This window comes from Magnolia sinica, chromosome 1 (genome assembly GCF_029962835.1).
Source record: "Magnolia sinica isolate HGM2019 chromosome 1, MsV1, whole genome shotgun sequence".
In the NCBI taxonomy this organism is placed as follows: Eukaryota; Viridiplantae; Streptophyta; class Magnoliopsida; order Magnoliales; family Magnoliaceae; genus Magnolia; species Magnolia sinica.
Window position 1 is genome coordinate 31,857,107 of NC_080573.1, and position 25,687 is coordinate 31,882,793.

The window sequence follows — 25,687 nt, forward strand, 5'->3', positions numbered from 1 at the left end:
TAATCTTCAACTCTTTTTTTCCTTTTTGTCATTAAGAAAAACCATTGTATCCTTATTTGAAAATTTGAATTTTGGCGATTACTTGGCCCAAAAAAACTTCAGCCATGCTCCCGTAAACATCCGCCAGGCAGAAGGAACCTGAACTTCTCAGCTTTCTGTAATAGAGAAGATGGAAGATGAACAGCTGACACTGACTTTGGAATTGATCCCATCTTATGAATAAGCTCCTTAAAGGTATACTCCTCTGGCAGCATGTCGAAAAGATTGTTGCCACGACAGATAATCCTCTGTATCCTCCAGTAGCTCAGAAAATCTGGACTCCTCACACGGTCGGCATGGCTGTATGCTGTCATCTTAAACACAAAATCTTTTATCCGTCGGAAGCAAAAGCTGCAATGCCACCCTGCATCAGCAAATAGAAGATCTGTCTGACGGGAATGCTGGTACCGTGTCCTCGGCCCCACAATGTGGGCTGTGGCCCGCCAACTGCTGAAATCCACAGGGAATTCGAAAGAATACATGTAGTTCTTCAGCTCCAGGTGCATCACAGGTGGGAGCCCGTCACACCATTGGAGAAGCCTCACTGTGTGCGGGCTTGGCACCTCATCAGTGTCCGACATTATGAGCAGGTCTCCTACTGAAACCCCCGCATGGCGAATGAGTGCATCAACGGCCCTGCGGTGCTGTGCCTCATGGGTGAATGGGTCCCTGTGGCTCACATCAGTGCCCTGCACTGGGGTTGTGGCATGGACAATCTTATCGCCCACAAAGTCAAACTGCTGGCGGTTCTCAGAGAAGAAGAGTGGTTTGGGAATGCCAGTGAAGGTTGTGTTTGACTCCAGGAGGATGAATTTGTGAACGTAAGGGAGGAGCTCACGCCACCGGATCTCAAGGATGTCAAGCTCGTTGCTGAAGAGGATCGCATCGAACACAAGGCGGGGTTTAGAGCGGAGGGACCAACCATGGAGGTGGCAGAGGTGTTGCATTGAGACGTTCTCGGCGTAGTAATGGGGAATGCGGATGAACGGTCGTGGGGGGCTGTCCCAGAGAGGGCGGAAGAAGTAGGAGATCTTCTGGCCATGTGTGAATATTGCGATCATGCAAGCAGGGATGGTTATGAAGAGAAGGATCAAGAGCAGGCGAGGGGGAGCTCTTCTGAGGATGGAACGGGGTGATTTTCTGGCCATATGAGTGATTTATGGAGGGGATGATGATTATAAGTATCAAACGACATGTTCAGCTTCGTTCTTAGCTGGCCCTCTTTCAATCATCTGCATTGATTTCTCAAGCTTAGGAAACATAACGAATTAGATTGCTTGGCTTAAGCAGAGGAGACATCTATTGAAGCAAATCAAGCAAAACAAAGTACACAATGGAAACATGGAAACAGCAAAAGTATATATGATTTTTGAAATCTAATGATCAGTTTTTTTAATGTGATTAAAACAAGGAAAATTTGCGGCAGCAGATGGAAACAGTAAGAAGAGTGATTGAATGTTTGATCAAGCATTTTCAGGGACCTGATAACATGAACATTTGTGGCAATCAGAATCATTCATATGGTTGGGCGTCCCCATGAACATACAGTCTACTTTTGGTGATCAGAGTTATTCATATGGTGGGGGCACCCCATGGCAGATGTGAGAGCTCAAAAAAGATCTCCTCCATTGTTTGATCTGAATGTTCCGATCTGGACCCCTTTCAACATGGACCAGAGGTTGTAATTGTAATTTTCAGCAGAAGGCTGGGATCATTTGATAGGGTAGACATTAGGCATGAATCATTCCGTGATGGGTGGTTACTGAAAGGCGGTCCCACTGTGAACCATTGCTGGATTCAATAAAAATAAATAAATGTCACTTCTTTTGATAGAGCATCGTATGGTACCTCTAGTAAGATATTTTGAATCTGAAAGAAAGGAATCTTCTCCTGTTTTTGTTACTGTCGTTGATCTATGACATGTCGGCCTTTCTTCGTAACTGGGCCACTTCCAACATCAACTGCAGTCAATCAGATAAGGTTTTTCTTTAGAGGAGGCATGTAGTGAAATCAAACGAAGCATCAATGACTAACATATCATATCAGCAAAGATTACATGGCGTATCCCATCATTCTACTTCAAGAGACAAAGACCAGAGATGTACCGAATGAACGAATGGGTAATTCATAGCAAAGATACTTTGAACGCATAAGAAAACATACCTTTTCAAAAACAGCACGTACCCAAATCAAGAATTCAAAGGCTAAAAATCATGGGTAGATTCTAGGGCTGCTTTTGGATGCTAAGCCAAATGAATTTTGGAACATTGCGTATCCCATCATTCTACTTCAAGAGACAAAGACGAGAGATGTACCGAATGAACGAATGGGTAATTCATAGCAAAGATACTTTGAACACATAAGAAAACATACCTTTTCAAAAACAGCACGTACCCAAATCAAGAATTCAAAGGCTAAAAATCATGGGTAGATTCTAGGGCTGCTTTTGGATGCTAAGCCAAATGAATTTTGGAACATTCCATTTAATCAAGAAGAACGTGACCAACGTTCTCCAGTACTCATAAGTGAATTGAATTCATGGCAGATATACTTTAAAAAATATGCAAAGAACCTACCTTTCTGAAAAACAGTACCTACCCAAAATTCCAGAATAAAAATGTTCAAAAATCAACATCATGGGTAGAGTCCCAGGGTGGTATTTGGATGCATAAGTCAATTGAATTGCGAAACATTCCATTCAATCAAGAAGAAAATGACCATCGCTCCACAGGGTGGCATTTGGATGCGCAAATCAATTGAATTGTGAAACATTCCATTCAATCAAGAAGAAAATGACCATTGCTCCACAGTAGTCACAATAAGGAAGTAGAAGCAATTTTAATTGAGTTTCCTTTCCGTCATTGCAATTTCGAGCCCAAACTCACAAATATGAATGCTATGGAAGGAAATCACAATCAGGCAGTTCCATGTTATTGGACTAATGATTGAAATTCAAAATCGATGGTGCAACCAATCTCACCGTAGTTCTAGTTAAACCCTGCTTTTCTCTGTTGCATTCTTGGTAGATAGAAGCAATAATGCAAGATGGCAATGAAGGTCATAAGCATGTCTTCTACATATAATGTGGTCAATAACAATTATCTATTGATGAAGCAATTTGCAAACATCAGATTCGCTAAAAATGCAAATGACAATTACGACATCAAAGGTAGGCATCCTTCTATTCATAATTGCAAGACTTCCACCTATAAATTGGGAAGAAGTAATGATCCACACTCAATGAGCATAAGGAAATAATTTGATTACGTGATTAGGATGGTCTGGTCATTGCAACCCATGTTTCAAATAGCTTATACTATGTAGTGTGTTAGTGTGTAACTTATGCTAGGTAGCATAGCTTAGCCTTTCATGCCACTTAGCTCATGAAAATAGCTTAAGCTACATGCTACACAGCCTACACACATGCTATGCAGCTTACACTACACATTATTTTTCACTAATCATTAAAATCAAAATTTTTAATGATCTGACACATTTTTTCATTTTGGATAACACTAATTAGTGTTTTCAATGATTTTAGTAAAATAATGTAAGTAATAATATTATGTCAATTTCCTTGCTATTTCTTTATTTTTATGATTAATCTGTCCTTTTTATCCCTATCATTTTAGATAGATCAATAATGAAAATTTCATGATATTTGGTGCAACCAAGCGCAACCTTAATTAAAAATCTAGAAGTAGCGTCTAGCTCTTGCTATGTAGTTTACACCTTGCACTTCAAATGGGTGAACAACACAATATTTGCTATTTAAAACATAAGCTTCAAAGGGGTGAACACCACGCTCCACTCTATTTTCTATTTAAAACACAAACTTCACACCACGCTGCACACTATTTGCTACTTAAAATACTGATTGGACTTCTCCCCTTTTGTATATTTTGAATAACATCAACTGCAGTCAATCAGATAAGGTTTTTCTTTAGAGGAGGCATGTAGTGAAATCAAACGAAGCATCAATGACTAACATACCATATCAGCAAAGATTACATGGCGTATCCCATCATTCTACTTCAAGAGACAAAGACCAGAGATGTACCGAATGAACGAATGGGTAATTCATAACAAAGATACTTTGAACGCATAAGAAAACATACCTTTTCAAAAACAGCACGTACCCAAATCAAGAATTCAAAGGCTAAAAATCATGGGCAGATTCTAGGGCTGCTTTTGGATGCTAAGCCAAATGAATTTTGGAACATTCCATTTAATCAAGAAGAACGTAACCAACGTTCTCCAGTACTCACAAGTGAATTGAATTCATGGCAGATATACTTTAAAAAATATGCTTCCCATGAGGTTGAGTTGTGTGGGCCCCACCGTGATGTGTGTCGAACATCTACCCCATCAGTCAAATGCACCATTCCATGGTGGGCCTAGGGCTTAAAAATCAAGTCAAAATTTAACTTTTGTGGGTCACACCACATACAAAAGTTGAGAGGGGTTACCCTCCATTAAAACATTCATAATCATTTGTTGGGCCCACCGAGATGTGGTTCACAAATTCAGCCCATCGATTATGTGTGTCCCACTTGGATGAGTGGTCAGACTCAGTTTCATATGCATCCAGATTTCAAGCGGGCCCCACCAACATACATCATGGTGGGGTCCACACTGCTCGAGCTTATGGGAAGTTCCCATGAGCTCGACCGTATAAAACCTTTTCCATATATATATATATATATATATATATATATATATAAAGAGAGGAATGCTCACTTGCACACCCTTTCACGTGAGCACCCGTGAGCACCTTTGCATACATGTCATGGGCACAGAATCTGAACAGTTCACGTGATGCGGCACCCCTAGAAATCCCACAAACTCAATTTTTAGACGGATACAAAACTCTGGTGGGCCATGGCAAAAGGAAACAGTTTCCTCCCTTGATTTGCATTTCTCTTTTCTATGGCCCACTAGAGTTTTGGATCAGGCTGAAAATTGGCCTTAAATGTTTCAAGGGGTGCCGCATCACTTGGACTGTTCAGATTCTGTTCCCATGACACATGTGTAAAGGTACCCATGGGTGCTCACGTAAAAAGGTGAGCATTCCTCTCTCTTTCCATACATGTTCTTCGGCCAATGTTGGATGGTTATGATCGTCCTATTAGAGTGGTTTATGGGATATGAATATCCAAATTGGGGCCCATCAGATGAATGGTTTGGAACTCATACATGTGCATCACGGAAAACTCCCTCTCAAGGACACGGAAACGTCTCTCACGTGGTAGAAAGTTCGCAATATTCTGACCCATTTCGTACAGTTTCGAGGAGGACACGGAAACGTGTCTCACATGGTAGAAAGTTGCCAATATTCTGTCCCATTTCGTACGGTTAGGAGGCAGGCATACGTTGGAGGCATTAACTGAGTTCGTTGGGGAATTATGGCCGCATTCCCTTGCTCTACGCCGGGTGCGGCGTAACGCACAAGCACCGACGACAAGGGAAATGATGTAATAGAGAACCTCTCAATCCTACACATAAATGGTGCATCAGGACCGTGCCTCTAGTGGACCTTACCATTAATGGCCTGTCTTTTGAAAACCAAACTAAAAAAGATAATCCCACCCATCCCATTCTCTCAGCCGTTTTAACTGTTTCTGCTTTTTAACCGTCCAATTGAAGGCCCTAGTAATACCCTATTTTAGGTATATAAAAAATGCCTTCATGGTTGAATCGACACTGATCTGTGTGCCGTCCAAATAAGGACGGGGATTATGTCGTGTGGTGAGGCATTGGGTACTGTGGGCCCACCATCCATCCGTTTTGCCGCTCATTTTAGGGCATAAACCCAGAAAATGAAGCAGATCCGAAGGTCAAGTAGAAGACCACACCACAAGTTAATAGTAGGATAATGACACCACCGTTGAAAACCTTCCTAGGGCCTACTGTATCGTTTATTTGTCCCCCGATCCGTTGAAAAGGCCAGACGGACGTGAATGAAGGCAGAACAAAAATATCAGCTTGTAGCCCCGAGAAGTTTTTAATGGTGGGCGTTCAATCACCAATGTTTTAACTGTGGGCATTCAATCACCACTGTTTTCTGTGGTGTGATTCACTTGAGCATGGGATCTGTTTTATTTTTTGAGTTGGTAACATAACATGAGCTGGAAACGGATGGATATAGGCGTGAATAACACATTAAAAAATAATAATTAAAAAAGTGGGCCCCACGGAGCCCAACACATTACCAAACCACCGCTGGTGATGCTGTGGGTGACACCGCCTGATTCACGTCCTGCCAATCCATCATTTCACTGCCACGTGTACGGTTAAAGTTCCATGGTTTATTTGGCTATCTTACGGCGGGGACAAGACAACGGTGCGGTTCTAAACAATTTTTAAAGAGAGACTTCATGCAGAGTGTGATGGATGATAGACAGGTAATTAGGAATTACTTAAATGTTGCGGACGCGGCATATAAATAATTCAAACAATACTGTCCAAATTGTGGGCCCCAGTCTAAATAACGATTATTTTATTATCCCACTTTCATATTGGTGGTGGGCATTTATTGCGAGATAAAAAATCAAAAACTCCAATCGTAACGAATCAGAGGTTTGGATCGTTCATCTGAATTTGAGACTGACCACGGGTGGAAAAGTTGACTCGACCTGCCAACTCAACCAGTCAGGGTTTGAGTTGACCCGTTTACCATACGGTTATTGTTAGGGTTTAGATGGTGTTTTATCAACCCTAACGGGTTGGGCTTGGATCTTGGTACTATGCACACACACACACACGTGTGTGTGTGTGTGGAAAAGGTTCTATGAGGTCGAGCTGTGTGGGCCCACCATGATGTATGTCGAACATCAACACCGTGCATTTGATGGGTCCCCTTAAAATTCTGGGATATCCCAAAAATCAGCTGTATACAGAACTCAGGTGGGCTATACTATCTAAAATCATGTGAAGACATGCCTAAGACATATAAAACCACTTGTTGGGGCCCACCTGAAATTTGGATGTGTCTGGAACTTGGTCTGACCCCTCATCCAAGTGGGACACACATAATGGATGGGCTGGATTTGTGAACCACAACTCGGTGGGCCCAAAAAATGATTATGAATGTTTTAATGGAGGGTAGCCCCTCTCAACTTTGGTATGTGGTGGGCCCACACAACTCGACCTCATGGGAACTTTCTATGTGCTCGGCCGGATGGAACCTCACGGAAGCTTCCCATGACGTTGAGCTCTATGGGCCCACTGTGAAGTGTGATGGACATCCACGCCGTGCATTCGTAGGTCCCCCCTAGATTATGGGATGTTTCAAATATCAGCCATTTTTGGAAATCAGGTACCATCTAAAATCATGCACATAACATCTAAAACCACTCAGTGGGGTTCACTTGAATTTTGGAACCCCGTAAAATTGGGTGTGGCCCCTCATCCAAGAGAGACACATATAATGGATGGGCTGAATGTCTGAACTATATCTCACTGGTCATTATATATAATCAAGAAGGTTTCAAAGGATAGGCACCCACTCTCAAATGTTGTCAGTGGTCTGGCCCACCGAAGTAATGGATGGGCCTGTTTTTAGGGCAATAGCTCACCATGGAACAGTTCTCATGTATCTTATTTTCATTTTTGACTGACATTCATCCCATTAATCAGATGCACCCTTCCATGTTGAGCCATGGGCCTAAAAAGCGGGCCAATCCATGCATTAGGTGGGCCACACCACAGACAACAGTTGAGAGTGGATGCTCCCATTGAAACCTTTCTGAATGTTTACAGGGCCTAGTAAGATGTGGTTCAGACATCCAGCCATCCATTGCGTGTATCCCACTTGGATGAAGGGTCACACCAAATTTCAAGCCATTCCAAAACTTAGGTGGGCTCCAACAAGTGTTTTTAGATGCTTGTGATGATTTCCCATGATTTTAAATGGTGCAACCTGCTTGAGTTCCTATATATATATATATATATATATAGAGAGAGAGAGAGAGAGAGAGAGAGAGAGAGAGAGAGAGAGAGATGTGTGATACATTTTATAATATAAATATTTTTTGATTCATGTGGACCACATGATAGGAAAACTCATAGTTTAGCCTTCTTTTTATTAACCAAGGGCCTAATGTAGGATTATCCATCTAATGGTGGGAGAGGGTTTCACATACACATCATTGTGGGCCCCTTAAAAAATTGAAGGTGGGTGTCCCTCTCCCTATTGTTTCTAGATTATCACTGGTTTATTTTTTTATTTTTAAAAAAAGCATTTTACAAGATGCACGTCTTGCCAACACGATATGCGTGTGAGATCCACTCTCATGATTAGACAAGTAATCCATGTTAAGCCGTGTGAGATCCACTCTCATGATTAGACAAGTAATCCATGTTAAGCCACGGGCCAAAAAAATCAAGCCGACATGTGCTTCAGGTGAAGCTACACCAAAGGAAACAATTGAGAGAGAGACATCCCACCCTTGATTTTATGGGCCCACCGTGATGATTATACAAAATCTACAACAACAAAATTTACCCACACCAATCATTAGAAGCTACACTAAAATTTAGGCATGGGCCCAAAAATTAAGCCCATCCATGATTTAGGTGGGCCACACTAAGGGAACAATTTAAAAGGTGAGCGTCACCCTTACATCATTTTTAATCATGTGGTCCACTCGAATCATGGATAGAGTTGATTTTTGGTCCTTGGACTTAATATCGAGCGGGGCGCCTGATGGTCCGAGTATGTTTCACATAAAGATAATGGTGGGCTCCACCCAAGTCACCACCCCCCTTGCTCGCAAACTCGACCCAACTTCCATTAAGAGATGGTGCTACAATGATAATTACTTAATTAATCAAAACCTTTTTGAAAAATGTATCAAAATGTAAATTCTACATTAGTAAGAATTGTTTTGTAAAATTTCTTACACTATAATAAGTATAAACAATTTAAACTTAATTATGTTGGTTGTAATTTAATTACAGCAAGAGTTTGAATTTATATAAATCAATAATTCTAAATATGTACATGATACTTTAGAAAAAAAAAATAGTTGAGATAAGTCTTAAATGATGTTGATAATGAATTTTTTGTATTTTTTCTATGAGATGATAATATGTTTTTATTTTAAATTCATTTTTTAATTAAATGAGCCAGGCTTGCTGGGTTTGGTTTGTTAATGGGTTGGATTGGAGTCGAGGTTCTCAACCAGTTCAACAAATGGATTGGGTTTGGGTTTGACCCCACTCTGATTATAACTGAACCGAACCCAACCCAACCGATTGCCACCACTAACCGGGAATTAGCAACAGTGGTTCCATAATTTAATCAGCTTAATTCAAGTCAATTCATGCCACATATGTAATTTATGGGTGCCTGAGTATCGAGCAGTACACTGCTAGAGTATCAATTGACTCCTTTTTCGAGCTGTGGCCTGTCATCCACCGTACATGTTACAGAGATGCAGGACAATCCAGGCAGTACGAATTGTATCCTCCGGTGTGAATTAATGGTGTAAGCTGGAAAATCCGATTGATGAAATGATCTCTTTTTTCTTTTACACCGACCTACTCACACACACAAAGTCTACATGGGCACTCGAACTCTACCACAGAGACATGCATCCACACCTGATCGAAAGTAGTGTCCACTGATTGGACGGGTGCAGATTCAATGGCCAAAGGTTTAGCTTCGAGGAGCAGATTAGGTGGTTAAGACCGTTTAACCAGTGCAACTTTCGGGCTTTGTTTTATCAACAATGGGGCCCACAAATTGGGCGGTGCGGATCCCAGACAGACGGGATTGGATTGGCTACTCCTAGTGGTCGGTGATCTGTGGACCCCACCATGATATATATGTTTCATCCATGCCGTCCACCCGTTCTTCCATATCATTTTACGGTATGACCCCAAAAATGAAGTTGATCTAAATCTCAAGTGGACCCGCACAGTGTTGATTGAACGCCTACAGTGAAAAACCTCTGAGGGCCACAAAAGTTTTGGATCAAGCTAATATATATATTTTCCCTTCATCCAAGCCTGTATGACATAACCAACCGGTTATATGTCAAATAACCATTACAGCGGGCCTAGGAGGTTTTTAATGGTGGAAATTCAACCACTACTGTTTTGCCATGGTGTGGTCAACCTGAGGTTTGGATCTACCTCATTTTTGTCATCAAGCCCTAAAATTATCTTTCAAAATGTATAGACGACACGGATAAAGGACATACATCATGGTGCAGTCCACATGGCACCGACTACTGGCGTCACAAGCCAAACCGTCCCAGACACACATCCCCATGTGGAAATCGGATTGCGTACTGAGTTACTCAGTACGCTCTTACCGTAGATGTTCAATTCACACAGTTTCCGGTGGTGTGGTCCATTTGAAAATTTTATATATTCTATTTTTGGTATATAGCCCTAAAATTATGTCTTAAAAGAGATGGTGCATGAATGACACAGGGGCCCACTGAGTTTACTCAGTACGCTTACTGTACTGAGTTACTCAGTACGCAATCCGCTTCCCATGTGTGGAAGATATAATGGAAACGAATTGGCTACTCCCCTTGACACCAGCCCTGTGGCTAGTGGTTGGTGCTCCGTGGGCCCACCATGATGTATGTATTTCATCCCTTCTGTTCATCCATTTTTAAAGATCATTTTAGGGATTCATTTAAAAAAATGAGAAGATATAAATCTCAGGTGGACCCCACCACGGGAACAAAATAGTGATTAGATATCCATCATTTAAATCCTCCTAAGGCCCACTGTACTGTTTATTTGACGTCCAGTCTGTTGATTAGGTTATAAAGACCTAGATGAAGGGAAAAAACAAAGATCAGCTTGATCTAATACTTTTATGGCCTCCAAAAAGTTTCTAACGGTCTACGTTCATTCAATATTGCTTCCTGTGACATGGTCCACTTGAAATTGGGATATACCTCATTCGTTTTTTTCCTTTTTTTTGCAGTACCGTAAAATGATCTACAAAAATAGATGAACGGCATGGATGGAAAATATATATCATGGTGGGCCCATGGAGCACCGACCACCAGCCATTGGCTGTGGCATGGGAAGTAGCCAATCCGTTTCCAGATATAATACATAAATTCTCCAACGGACTGGCTACTCCCCCTGCCACCAGCCTGCTCTGTGGGCCTCACCATGATGTATGTGTTTCATCCATTCCGTTCATCCATTTTTACAGATTATTTTATTGCTTGATCCGAAAAATGAGAGGGATATAAATCTCAGGTGGATCACACCACAGGAAAACAATAGTGATTAGATATCCACCATTAAAATCCTCTTAAAGCCCACAGTACTGTTTATTTGACATCCAATCCGTTGATTAAGTCATACGGACCCAGATGAAGGGAAAAAAAACAAAGATCATCTTGGTCCAAAACTTTTACGGCCCGAAAAAGTTTTTAATCCTCAACGTTCATTCAACACTGTTTCCTGTAACGTGGTCTACTTAAGATTGGGATATACCTCAATTTTGGTCTCATACCGTAAAATAATTTATAAAAATAGATGGACGGCATGAAAGAAACACATACATCATGATAGGGCCCACAGAGCACCCTGACCACCAGCCATTGGCTTGGTTGGTGGCAGGGGGAGTAGCCAATCCGGTTCCCATGTCATCTCTGTGTTGGCCAATTGTCATCTCTGTGTCGGACGCAGATTGGGTATACTACCCACCAGGGCCTAGCCAGTGACGGATGAGTTATGGAGTCTTTAACTGTGATCTATGGGTTTAATCCACACCGTCCATCAATTTTGCCATATCATTTTAGTATTGATGACAAAAATTGAGGCAGACCCAAGGATCAAGTAGACCACACAGTGGGGATTAAACACGTACCATTGAAAACTTTTAGGGACCACAAAAATAAAGATGATCTTTGTGTCTTCCCTTCATATCGAGGTCTATGCAGTGTTTGAAATATCGATACTATCGGCCGATATTATCGTTATCGCACCACTGCGAGACGACACACTCGCAATAACCCCCGGAAGATACCAAAAAATTCAAAATCCAGATATCGGCCGATATATCATCGATATCGCACCAAAAAATCCAAAAATTTGAATTAGAAAAAAAAAAGAAGAAGAAATTGGAGAGTACCTAGCTGTAGCGGTGATCGAAGGTGGGCCATTCGACAGGTGAGTACGATTTTCTTGCCATTTTCTTCAACTTCCCTCTTTATCAGAGATTCTGGCGAGGAATCAAGCCGGATCGACGAACCTTTCCTTCTGGAACGAGATTTGAGGGGTTGCGTGTGAAAGACGGATCGGACTGTGTGGATAGGGGTAAAAATGAAGTGGTAAAGTGAAAGATGGGCGCGAATGGGGAAATCGGATTGCGTACTGAGTCACTCAGTACGCTCTTTTCGTACTGAGTAAACTCTGTAGGCCCCACTGTGAATTCATGTGGTTTATCCACACCGTCCATACATTTTTCTAGATCATTTTAGTGGTTGAGCCCAAAAATAAAGTATATCAAAATCTCAAGTAGACCATACCAAAGGAAACGGTGGAAATATTGATTTCCACCGTTGAAATATTTATAAGGCCCCCAATGATGTTTATTTGTCATCCAAACTGTTCATAATATCACGAAGACATGGATGAATGGAAAAAACAAATATCATCTTGATCTAAAGGGCCCCCAAGAACTTTTCAACGATAGACTTCAATTCAAACTGTTTCAAGTGGTGTGGTCCACTTGAGCTTTGGATATGATTAATTTTTCGTTTAAAGCCCTGAAATTATATGATAAAACGGATGGACGGATTTGATAAAATGCATGAATGACAGTGGGCCCCACAGAGTTTACTCAGTACACAGTGCGCAATTCGCTTCGGCGGATGGGGTAAAGGCTTGTCGTGGTGCGTTACTCAGTACGCTCTTATCGTACTCAGTAAACTCACTTGGGCCCGCCTTTAATGTATGTGGTCCATCCGCACTGTCCATCTGCTTTCCCATCTAATTTAAGGGTTGATCCCAAATTTTAGAAAAATATAAGATCATACCACAGGAAACAGTGGTGATACTGATTTCCACCGTTGAAACCTTTCTCCACTGTTTTTTATGGTGGGGTCCACTCGAGCTCTGGATCTGACCCATTTTTTGGCTCATGTTATAAAATGATCTCTTCAAATGTATGGACGGTGTAGATAGAAAAAATACATCATGGTGGGACCCACGTAACTTGGTGACATCTTGTGCGACGGGCGTTCATATGAGACTACGTACTCAGTATGCTCTTATCTTACTAAGTAAACTCTGTAGGGACATCGTGATTATACGTGGTTTATCCACGCCGTCCATCTGTTTTTACTGATCAATTTAGGTATTGAGCCCAAAATTGAACCATATCCACAACTCAAGTGGACCACATTACAGGAAACAGTGTTGAATGAATGTTGACCATTAAAAGCGTTTTGGGAGCCATAAAAGCTTTAAATTAACCTGATATTTATTTTTTCCCTTCATCAGGGTCTTTAGGACCCAATCAACAGATTGGATGTCAAATAAACAATACAGTGGGCCTTAGGAGGATTTTAATGGTGGATATCCAACCATTATTGTTTTCCATTGGTGTAGTCCACCCGCGATTTATATCCCTATGATTTTTTATATCAATCTCTAAAATGATCCGTAGAAATGGATGAACGGAATGGATGAAACAAATACATTATGGTGGGGCCCATAGAGCACCGACCACCAACCATGAGGCCGGTGTTAGGGGGAGTAGCCAATCCGTCTCCCTGCGGCGGCGTGCGTGGAAGATACTGATGGGTTGCGTAGCCAAACTGGCTACTGAAGTGACGCTTCAAGTTCTGTGGGGCCCGCCATGATGAATGTGTTGTATCTACACAATCCATACATTTGGGTATATCATTTTAAGGTATGAGACAAAGAATGAGTCAGATCCAAATTTTGAGTGGACCCCACCATAAAAAACAGTGGGGAGAGGGACGCCCACCTTTGAAACTTTCCTAAGCTCCATTATGATGTTTATCTGAGATCCAACATGTTTATAGTTTATAAGTTCAGACAAACATGAAAGAAAGGAAAAAATAAATTTCAGCTTGATCGAAAACTTTCGTGGCCCTTACAAAATTTTAATGGTGGGCGACACTCTCTCCACTGTTTTCTGTGGTGGGGTCCACTCGAGCTTTGGATCTGACTTGTTCTTTTTCTTATGGCCTAAAATGATATCTCTAAATGGATGGACGCTGTGGATACAACATATACATCATGGTGGGCCTCATAGAACTTGGTGCGTCACTTCAGGGTCCACCATGTCATTTACTTTCTATCCGACTTGTTGATATGTTCATATACACACCTGTATGAAGTGAAAACATGCTGGGAATAAAACAGTTACAGCTCTGTAGGGTAAAACATGCTGTAAATGTAATATCCACTATTCATCTGATGATCCGTACATACAAAATATGAGCCTGATTAAAAAACTATTGTGGGCCACACCAATGAGAATGATGTAAAACTTCTTCCAAATTAATAAATTCACGTTGTGAGGCCCACTTGAGTTTCTTTTATCAGGATGAATTTTGTACCTTCTCTTTATTTTAATGAGTTACACTTGATTAACAACTTTGATTGAAGGTCCACATCATGGTGGCCCCTAATTATTAACCTACTGTTGGCATCAAATCTCATTGTTTCATGTGGTGTGGCCCATCTGAGTGGTGGATCTATCTGATTTTGATATATTTATAAATATCATGCATTCAATTTAAATATAGTTGCGTTAGTTCAGTTAAACATCATATAGCTTAGGACCCTATACAAAGGAAATTTATTATGTGCACTTTTTTTTTGAAATGTTATGATTTAAAAGTGTGTATTAAGGGTCTTTTTAACAATTTCCAAAGTTTCATTAAAAAATTCAACCATTTTTCCAATGTTTTCCTATGTTTCCCAAAAAGTGCGATAAACTACGCAACACAAACGATATATCTCGTGCGACAACCGATATGTATCTATATCCCAAGGGTGCGATACATTGTGCGATACCGAAATTTCGAACACTGTGTCTATGTGACCTTATGAACAGGTTGGATGGCTAATAAATACCACAGTGGCCCCTAAGAAGGTTTCAACGGTGGTGTCATTACCAACACTGCTTCCTATGGTGTGGTCCACTTGAGCCTTAGATCTATTTCATTTTTTGTCTCATACAACTGATATGGTAAAATGGATGGACGGTGAAGATAAAACTCAGAGATCATGGTGGAAGACTCCGTAAGCGTCTTTAGATCATGATGGGCGAGCGTACCCAATCTGGGTCCTCTTTCTTCCACTCTGCCCCTGTGCTCCGCTGTCGCCGCTGCAGTGCACGGCGAAAACACCGACTCGGGTAGAAAGGGCGTGAATTTCCTGCCACACACAAACCCGTGCAACAAAAAGTTTTGTGGGCCACACCATGATGTGAGTGACATCATCCACTCTGTCCATCATTCGAGTCAACTCATTTTATGCCATATTACAAAATCAAACGAATCCAGAAGTCAAGTGGGCCACACGCCACAGGGAAAAGTTGGGGACGGGGACGCTTACCATTGAAACTATCATAGGGCCCACTAAAGTCTTGAGTCAGGCCGATATTTGATTTTTTTCTCATCATCCTGATGGGAATTATCTTATGAACGGGTTGGATGTCATATAACCAGCACCGTGGGCCCAGGAAGGTTTCAACGGTGCATGTTCCCAACTACAATGTTCCCTGTTGTATGGTTCACTGATGTTGAATCGACCTGATTTTTTGGGTTTACAATTAAAATGAGCTGACTCAAATTATGGACGGAGTGGATGTCACACACGTCATGGTGGGTGCCACGTAACTTCTTTTTTTTTGTTGTTGTTGTACAGGCTCTCTACAACCCTAATGATTTCGGTATTACCGTCAGGTTTGACCAGGGTCACCTTCAAGTCTCTACTTTTCTTAGTGCTCTATGCTATCATGCGCCAGCAGACCATCTTGATGGGCGCGGTCCACTAAAAATGCTCGGGGCGGGAAAGTTGTCCAAAGCCGTACGGAATTTTAGCATATACTAGTGGAGCCCACAAGCCCGTGATCCAAACAGTGGATATTGAGGGTCCTAAGCGTTGGATGGAGGCACCATCCATGCAGGGGCTGTGGAGCCCACCATGATGTATGTGTTTTATCCACACCGTCCATCTATTTTCCACATCATTTTAGTGTATAAACCAAAAATGAGTCAGATCCAAGATTGAAGTGAACCACGCTATACAAGCAGCGGTGATAATGACGCCCACCGTGACCATCCAACCCTGGATGAATGGAAAACATAAATATCAGCTTGATCAAAACTCCTGCCACTCCCACAATGTTTTTAACGGTGGGCGTTCAATCCCACGTGTGGTATACTCGATCATTGGATCTGCCTCATTTTTTCGGCTCATGTCCTAAAATGACATTAAAAAATGAATGGACGATGGAGACAAACATACATAACGGTGGGTCCCACAGAACCCCCGTGGGAAGCAATCCCCTTCCCAAACAGAAATATAGGTGGGATTTTTTAGTGCACGCGCCATCATGATGAAGGCCCATCTTATCAATGGTTCGGATCACCAAGCCATCGACCTTTTTCGCACGTATCTTTATGATACCTTTTTGAGACACCTGCCTGACCTTCCGGCGTAAATTAGCATTCATCACTATAGAGCAAAAGCGCGCCATCTCAATGCATGAAATGGTGCGGGCTTCACGTCGGACTCAGATCTCAGAAAACGGATCTCTGGCATTGAGCCGCGTCCGGCGCTCTTCTTAACGTGCGCCCCACCACGCGTACAGATCGCTAACGCGCACCCTCCAATGCATCAAAAGAGCTTACGTCGGGCTCAGAGCCCACTCCCCGCCTCCGGCTTCAAGCCCGAGCCACCGGCCCACTTTAACCATCCCCGTACGGATTTGCTAACGTGCGCCACCTTATCAGGCAGGTTTCCCGACGGCAATAACCGGCGTACGTTAGAAAATTTATATCCAGAAAATTTTTATAAAAAATCTCCGAAGTCCCACGACCAAAAATCCATAATCCAGTATTGGGTTTTATCTCTTTAATTAAAAATAAGAAAAAATAAGAGAAAAAAGAACCCGAGATTGAAATGCATTCTACCAAACAGATCTTAAAAACAACAGAAGCTCACCTGGAAATGGAGATCTCCGTTCGATTCAATCCCATTCTGAAGCAAGCTCTCCTGCATTTCGATTCAAAAAGGTTAATTACTGATCAGATCAGAAACCTCTTTTGGCGCTGAATACATGAGAAAAAAGAAAAAAAGCCCTGGAAAGAGGATTTGTATTTGGGGATTTTTGTCGTACAGAGGAGAGAAATAGGGGAAGAGTCCGGCCGAATCTTGGGTTCGGCACGTAAGCGCAAAGAGAAAAAGGCGGGAGAGTTCTTAAGATTTTACTAAAATACCCACGAGGAGAGATTGAGGTGGTGAGTCGTGGACACGTGCCAATGAGGCCCACGTGTGTAAGATCAGGGTCAGTAATTAGGTGGGGCTGACCGTATCAATGAAACCATCAAGTGGGCCACACTCTGTGTGTGGAAAATGGACGACCATGAAGAGAACTGTTTAGGGAAACGGATTGCCTACTCCCCCTGCCACCAGCCCGGTGGCTGTGGTCGGTGCGATATGGGCCCCACCATGATGTATGTATTTCATCCACTCTGTTCATTCATTTTTACATATCATTTTATGGCTTGATCCCAAAAATTAGAGGGATATAAATCTCAGGTGGATTGTACTAAAGGAAAACAATAGTGATTAGATATCCACAGTTAAAATCCTCCTCAGGCCCACTGTACTGTTTATTTGACATCCAATCTGTTGATTAGGTCATACAGCCCCATATAAAGGGAAAAAGACAAAGATCATCTAGATCCCACCCCCCCCCCCCGAAAAAAAAATCTCAGGTGGATCGTACTACAGATAGTGATCGGATATCCACCATTAAAATCCTCCTCAGGCCCACTGTACTCTTTATTTGAAATCTAATCTGTTGATTAGCTCATACAGACCCATCTAAAGGGATAAAGACAAAGATCAGCTTGATCCAAAACTTTTATGGCCCCCAAAAAGTTTTTAATGGTCAACGCTCACTCAACATTGTTTCCTATAATGTGGTCCACTTGAGATTGGGATATACCTCATTTTTTGTCTCATACCATACAATGATCTAGAAAATAGATGGACGGCATGGATGAAACACATACATCACAATGGGGCCCACAAAGAACTGACCACTAGCCATTGGATGGTGGCAGGTGAGTGTTAGAAAAAAGATAGGATATAACGAAAAATAAAAATAAAATAAAATAAATTTCAATTTCTTCGTTTCACTAGGCTAAGTCACGTAAAATGATACACTATCCTTAAAGGTGATTCGCGCCTTTATCAATTGCTGATGGGTTATAGGTGAATTGCTTCCAGGATAAGATAAGCCTATCTAGATCCGGCATGCAGCAATCACGATAGGTCCACTTGGGAACAATTCAACGCAGCAGATTTGTTTTGACAGAATCAAACAGTGGATATGTTCACAATATTTTATGAAGGAGATCTAGAGAATCTGATGGAATGGGAGAGATTGGTGTTTGAGGTGATGAATTTGGACTGAAATGGTTTAGTTTATATAGGCAGCTGGGAGTGGATCGTTGCTAGGTGGCCATTAATAGTTTAGAATGTTTGAAAACATTTTTGACCGTTGCTAGGTGGCCATCAATGGTTCTAGAACATTTGAAAAACATTTCAGATTAAAGATATGACCATTCTTAGTCGCCTATAAAGCCCTGGCTTCCGACCGTTCTCAAACGTTATAAACCATTGATAGCCACTTAGCAACAGTCCACTCCCTGTTGCCTATGTAAACTGTACCATTTCAGTCTAAATTCATCATCTCAAACACCAATCTCTCCCATTCCATCAGATTCTTCAGATCTCCTTCATAGAATATTGTGAACATATCCATTGTTTGATTCTGCAAGAACAGATATGCTGTGTTGAATTGTTCCTAAGTGGACCCATCGTGATTGCTGCACGCCGGATCCAGACAGGCTTGTCTTTTCCTTGAAGCAATTCTTAAAACTTCCATGGTACCAAGGATCTGCCCCAACACCGTGATCGAGTGAAAACTATGAGCGCACGAGGGCCTTATATCGTTAGGACATGACTCCCACTGTCGTGTAGTCGGTTGGGTAGGGATGTGGCCTTATTCGCCTGTGAGGGAGGGCATTATTAGGCTGAGTTTGACCAGCTTGTGAAATGAGTCCAATGTCGTCAAGCCTTGTTAGTGATTGGCTGTCCACAGGTAGGTAATGAGGTATCTTACGCTCATTTGACTGTGCAGGTCTGTAGAGCGGCAGTCATTCCCTATTGTAATGGACCCCGGTGATTTCCTTATAATTGGAAACGTATTTAATATGTGGATTGGTTATGAGCACTAGCATTTGTAAGACCCGTGTCCTAATCCTTACTGTTCCGTTGGCTTCCGCGGTCCTTCCGGTCAAATACCGTCAACCTTCGTACCATATCCGGTGTTTGCACACGATCCTAGGCCAGGTTCCGCGCACCGATGACGGCTTGATCCGAAAGTTGTATTATAGCGACCGCACCGTCGCTGCGGTTCCAACGCCGCGTCTTGTGCGTCAAACCGACGCTTAGATCATAAGTTGGGGACTATGCATTATCATGACCGTGGACCGCGTATTGCGGGGCCCACCTATTCCATGTGGCACTAATCTCTAGGAAATTATGAGAACGATGACATCACCCTACCCTAGCTATAGCCACCCTACCCTAGCTATAGCCACCCTACCTACCCCTACCCCTCTTACAAGCATTTAATGCTAGCCACCCTCTCTTACAACTCATTATTACCTACCTAAGCTACTCTCCCTCTCTCTTATCTCTCCCTCTCTCTCCTTTATTCCTTCATATTTTTTTTTCAAGCAAAAAAAAAAAAAAAACCCATACGTGAGACCCTCTCCCATTTCTCCCAAGCTACTTGTGTGGCCCACCTTTCCCACCCCTTCATCTCTCATCTCAACCATCTATTTTTCATCTTCCTCCATCAAAGAATAGCTCAAGGAGCTAAGGAAGTCAAGGGAGCAAGAAGATCAAGTGGTGGGTGTCTTGATAGGGTAGATTTTCATATTTTTAAGATGGACCAAGTGAGGCCAACCGATCAATGGTTTGGATCTCACTTTGGACCCTAAGATGTGGCCGATGGCCCACTTGGATCATCATGATCATTCCATGATGGGGCCATTCTCCATGGACCCCATCATGATGTTTATTTCCTTATATGTTTAGGGTCATCTAGACCATTTATTTTAGTGGAGAAGGGATCTCCACCGTTGGATCTCGCTTTCATGGATCCACATGTAATGGGACCCGCTTGATGTATGATTTAGTGCAAGGGAGGGCCCATAGTGTCGGGGTCCCTCCATCACACGGTCTCACTCTCTACCTCTCCCTTTTTATTTTATGTCTTTTTATTTATTTTATTTTATTGTATGATGGTAAGGTTGTGTGGCCCGCTCGAATGGACCCCACCATGTAGTAGGTATTTTATTTAAGTGGGGCCCACCTTATATGTGTACTACCCACACCATTCATCAGTGGTGGCCCACCTGAGCAGGTCACCTCGTATGGCAGACCGTCCAGCGTCTCTGGACGCTGGACGTTCAATTGGGAAAACACAAACGTTAGCTTGGTTCAAGGCTTTGGGTGGCCCACTCATGTAGGCCCCACCTTGATGTATGTATTAAATCCATGCCGTTCATTCCTTTCCTAAGATGATTTTAGGCGTTGAGCCAGAAGGATGAAGCCATCAGACCTTCAGGAGGGCCATACCATAACAAAATGGTGGTTTTCACCATCAAAACCTTCCCTGATGGTTGTACATTGGAATATGTCCGATATTGGACTTGAACGCTCGTGGTGAGCCATGGAAGAGCATTGGACGGCTCAGATTCACCGGATGTGGACCCCACCTATGAAATATAAAAATTTTAAAAACAACAAAAAAAAAATGAAGAAGCATCATTTCTGCTTTGTTGTGGCGGCAGGCGGCGCACAAGACGCCAAGTCCGGCGACGGCGATCGGCGACCACCCACGGCCTTAGCCGTGGGCCCCACCTTGACGTTTATGTGCCATCTAACCTGGTTCATCGGGTGGCCCACTATCCGACGTGGGCCCACCCCAAAATCAGCCATCCAAGACTCAGTGGCCCACACCGTGTGAAATAGTGGGATTGAACATTTACCTTTGAAACCCTCGGGGCCACAGAAGTTTGGGATCAGGGTGAGATTTGTTCTCACCCTTCAACTGGGCCCATGTGACCTTATCAATGGTTTGGATGGCATCTAAACCTTATGGTGGGCCCCACATGGAGCCCACAATGATGCATGTGTTTCACTGTCCGCTGGACAATGTACGTGGAGCCCACTGAATGTGGAGCCCACTGTGTGGGTGGGTGCTCGCGTGTGTGTGTGTGGTGCGTGCGTGTGGGTATATTTATATATTTATATATATATATGTATATATATATATATAATATTATATTATATATAATATTCTATGTAATGTATATATATGATATATTATATCATATATAATATAAAGGTGGGGGTAGGCCCATTTTTTTCACTTATGGGCTAGGTTTGAGGCCCACTTTAATGTATAAGCAAGGCCCATGGGTCCGGGCCCATTTAAATGTATTGGGGGCCCAATGGGTCGGGACCCATTAAGATGTAATGGGGCTAATGGGTTGAGGCCCATTTGATGCACGTATGGTGCCCAATTGGCGGGGCCCGTTTGATACATATAAGGCCCATGTGAGTAGGCCCATTGATGCATATATGGGGCCCAACTGTCGAGGCCCATTTGACACATGTAAGGCCCATAAGATTAGGCCCATTTGATACGTTCTAAAGCCCATGGTTTATAGTTCATTGCAATGTACATAAGGCCCATTAGTGCGGCCCAGTGATGTGGCCCACTTGATGAATACAAGACCCCTATGATACGGCCCATTTGACGTATTTAAGGCCCAATGGGACGTGCCTGAGGTCCATTGCAATGTACGATCCTAACATAATTTATGTAATGATGTTTATGACAGAGCTATGCCTTGGGAGCAATGGTGGTTTGACGTCCACATTGCAAGTATAATGTGGTTAAATGTCCACATTATGACTTTCCCTAGGGCCCATTGTTAGGCTCATGCGTGGTATGTGTAGGCCGTCTAGGCCACTTTCGGTATGCACGTCATCCACCCCATATAATATGTTTAATTCCATGATTCATGATCATATGCATCATACGTATGCTTGATATGAGAAATGACTGATCATAACATAGCCTTCGGGTAGATTGTTTAGGGGCTCCCTTACAGGGGGTGTTGCCCTACATGAGCGCACGATACACGTAGAATTGCTGCATGACTGGATAGTGTGATTCATGCATTCGCATTGAGTGATATGGTTACTGTACGCCCTAACGACATCAGGGTCGTAGCCTCCACAGACGTATCGTGGTTGGCAGGATTGGATACCGGAAATACTGTTCTACATGGGGTGCGATAGATATCCCTGGGTGAAAGTCCCTAAACCCTTATGGTACCAGGAGGTTGCTCCAACGTCTAGACCGAGTGGATGCATGAGCGCTGATTGCCGATTACCAGACGGTTGCGCTTTCCACTGTGTCGTGGTCGGTTGGAAGGGGGTGCGGCCTTACCCGCCCGAGAGTAGGGGGCAATGCTAGGCTGAGTCTGACCAGCTCGAGGAATGGGTCCGCTATTGGCGAGCCGAGCCCGATATTGGCAGGCGGATAGTGAGGTCTTTTCCACTCACCTTATTGCGCGCGATGGGGCGGCAATCGGCTTGGAGTGTACTAGACCCTGGTGATATTCCTCATTTGAGCCGTATTGACATGTGGACTTAGATGAGGATTTGTATGCTTGACTTGCATTTTACATTGCATGGCCTTGGTATGGCCGACATCATTCTTTGCACCGCATGGCCTTGGTACGGCTAATGGGACTCTTAGCATTCATCAGCATGTTCCGCATTACTCTGATACTGCATAACTACATTATCACCTTGAGCATACACTTTCACCACCCTCTAAGCTTTCTATAAGCTTATGCACGACCGTTGCGTGCAGGTGACGTTGGATCGCAGCAGCGCTGAGGCTTGGACGCGTGGCTGATCTTCTTTTGGAGTTTTGGTCTATCTTCATTGTATTTCCCTTATGCTCACTGTACCTGTTAAGTTTTTGATTATAGTGGAAATGTGATGAATGTTTTTGGTTGTGTTTGTGGGTTATGCCTTTGGTTATGCTTATTACGAATCAAACTGATGTTGAAAATCCTCCTTGTAGCATCCCAGGATCGGAACCTGGCGAATGGGCGCTGGGAGTCGAGAATGGGGTTCTACGGAGGCTGTCGGCGCCAGATTCGGCGATCGGGAATTTTGTGAGCCCGGTTTCCGAGTTTGGGGCGTGACAGCATTACTTTGCATTTCATTTCCACCGGCTGCATAAGCCCTTTCATGCATTGCCTTGGTATGACACCCAGTACTCATTACATCGTATTCATGATAAGCCTTGGTAAGGCTAGTGGTATTGTTATTGAGCATGTTTCTCTTCCTGTACCTCCTACCATTCTTCTATGCACCATTGTCACACACTTTCATCACCCTCTAAGTTTCAATAAGCTTATGCACGATTGATGCGTGCAGGAAATCCCAGGCAGGCATCGTAGCTGCAGAGCTTGGAGTAGAGTTGAGCTTGAGGACTCCAGTGTTACTGACTTTTCTCTCCTTTTTTTTATCATCTTATGTATGTCCTTTTGGACCTTATGAAAGCTTGTAAAAGTTCAAATTCTTAGTGGATTTTGTGATGTGTGCCTTATTATTCTGAGATATACTTATTGTGATCTTGGGTATGCTCGTATTGAAAATGATTATATTATTATGAAAATCCTCCTTGTAGGATCTCAGGATAAGAACCTACCTCATGATCCGAGAATGGGGTACTACAGAGACTGTTGTGGCCAAAACCAGCCATCGAGTTCGTTATGAGTCCGATTACCGTGTCTGGGGCGTGACATGGGCCTCATTAAATGGGCTATAAAAACATCACAATGGCCACGCCATATGGGCCGAAAATACATCTCGTTGGGCCTTACCAAATGGGCCGAAAATACATCACAATGGGCCACGACATATGGGCTAAAAATACATCTCAATGGGCCACGACCCATGGGCCTCAATACATCATAATGGGCCGCAATCCATGGGCCTCGAATACAACAAGTTGGCGCATCAATGGGCCACACCAATGGGCCCCATATACATTAAGTGGACCGCATCAATGGGCCTTGTACACATCACAAAGGGCCGCATCAATGGGCCTATATACACATCAAGTGGGTCGCATCAATGGGCCACACCAATGGGCCGAATCATATGGGCCAAGTCGAATGGGCCCAAACCAACCACACCATTCATCTATAGCTAGAGATCATTTTAGAGCATTCCCCAAAAATGAATCATATTGAAAGATCATCTGGACCATACCACAAATAACAGTGGTGATAATGACTCCACCATAGATTTTATTTTCCATCCAATCTATGTATATGGTACAAAGACCGGAATTAAGTGGAAAGATGAATATCATATTGATCCAAAGCTTCTGTGCACCCAAAAGGGTTTCAATGGTAGACGTTTAATCCCCACTGTTTGTGGCAGTTTGGTCCACTTGATAACTAGATCTGTCTTAATTTTCTTCTCAAGCCCTTAGGACGAGCTCACCAAATGGATGGACGGTTTGGATGAATCATATACATCAGGGTAGGGTCCACGTACATGGCCCACCAGAGGATTGAATCTGCTTCATTGTTCATCAAATGTATAGATGTTTTGGATGTAACATATACATCATTGCAAGGGGGTCCAACCCGTCCAGCTTACTAGACGGTGTGGATAAGACCCATACATCCAATGTATTCCACACAGCACCGTCCAGCAGTGGACGGTGTGGACACATAACACGTATAGCAAGGTGAGTCCTATCCCACATGTGCAACACGTGTGGTGGGCCCCACACACATGCCAAGTGGATGAACAGTGAGATATAACGCATACATCAGGGAGCCCATCATAATATATATTATTATATTATATAATATTTCTCAAACAGGTGGCTCCCACGTGGGCCTACCATATATATATAATATAATATTACATATATATATATGTGTGTGTGTGTGTGTGTGTGTGTGTGTGTGTGTGTGTGTGTGTGTGTGAAAAGTGTCTAGTGTCCAGGATCTGGACGTTGGATGGACGATGTAGGTGTAATGCATCATGGGTGGGTCCACACGTGTGGGACCCACCGGCTATGGGACAAGGTGATATTTTCATTTTCTCATCATCCGGGCCTGTCCAGACAGTCACGAAACAAACTCGTTCACAGGACAGTCTAGCAAGATGGGTCCCACATGTAGATGGTTTGATGGCATGGATATAACACATCATGGTGGACCATGCACAAATACCAGGTGGGCTACATGCCTCATCATCATCA

The 25,687-nt window shown here is 42.9% G+C and overlaps 1 protein-coding gene across 3 annotated transcripts; it reads right to left on the bottom strand.

The window, feature by feature from the left end:
• On the bottom strand, positions 1 to 17,453 carry LOC131244696 (uncharacterized). Of its 3 annotated transcripts, none has more exons than XM_058244160.1 (3): positions 17,233 to 17,453; positions 1,888 to 2,000; positions 1 to 1,271 (listed from the first exon to the last, which is right to left on the bottom strand). In XM_058244160.1, exon 3 carries the CDS (start codon positions 1,185 to 1,187, stop codon positions 99 to 101), a length of 1,089 nt encoding a protein of 362 aa, XP_058100143.1. In that variant the 5' UTR covers positions 1,188 to 1,271; positions 1,888 to 2,000; positions 17,233 to 17,453; the 3' UTR covers positions 1 to 98. The 3 variants fall into 3 exon arrangements, with proteins under 3 accessions (XP_058100143.1, XP_058100144.1, XP_058100145.1); XM_058244161.1 differs by lacking the exon at positions 17,233 to 17,453 and adding an exon at positions 3,020 to 3,295; XM_058244162.1 differs by lacking the exon at positions 17,233 to 17,453 and adding an exon at positions 2,203 to 2,291.
• Between the last annotated feature and the right edge of the window lie 8,234 nt (positions 17,454 to 25,687).

What these genes read in the sequence shown, in the direction of transcription:
- LOC131244696 (XM_058244160.1), bottom strand. Translation starts at nt 1,187, where the DNA reads ATGGCCAGAAAATCACCCCGTTCCATCCTCAGAAGAGCTCCCCCTCGC.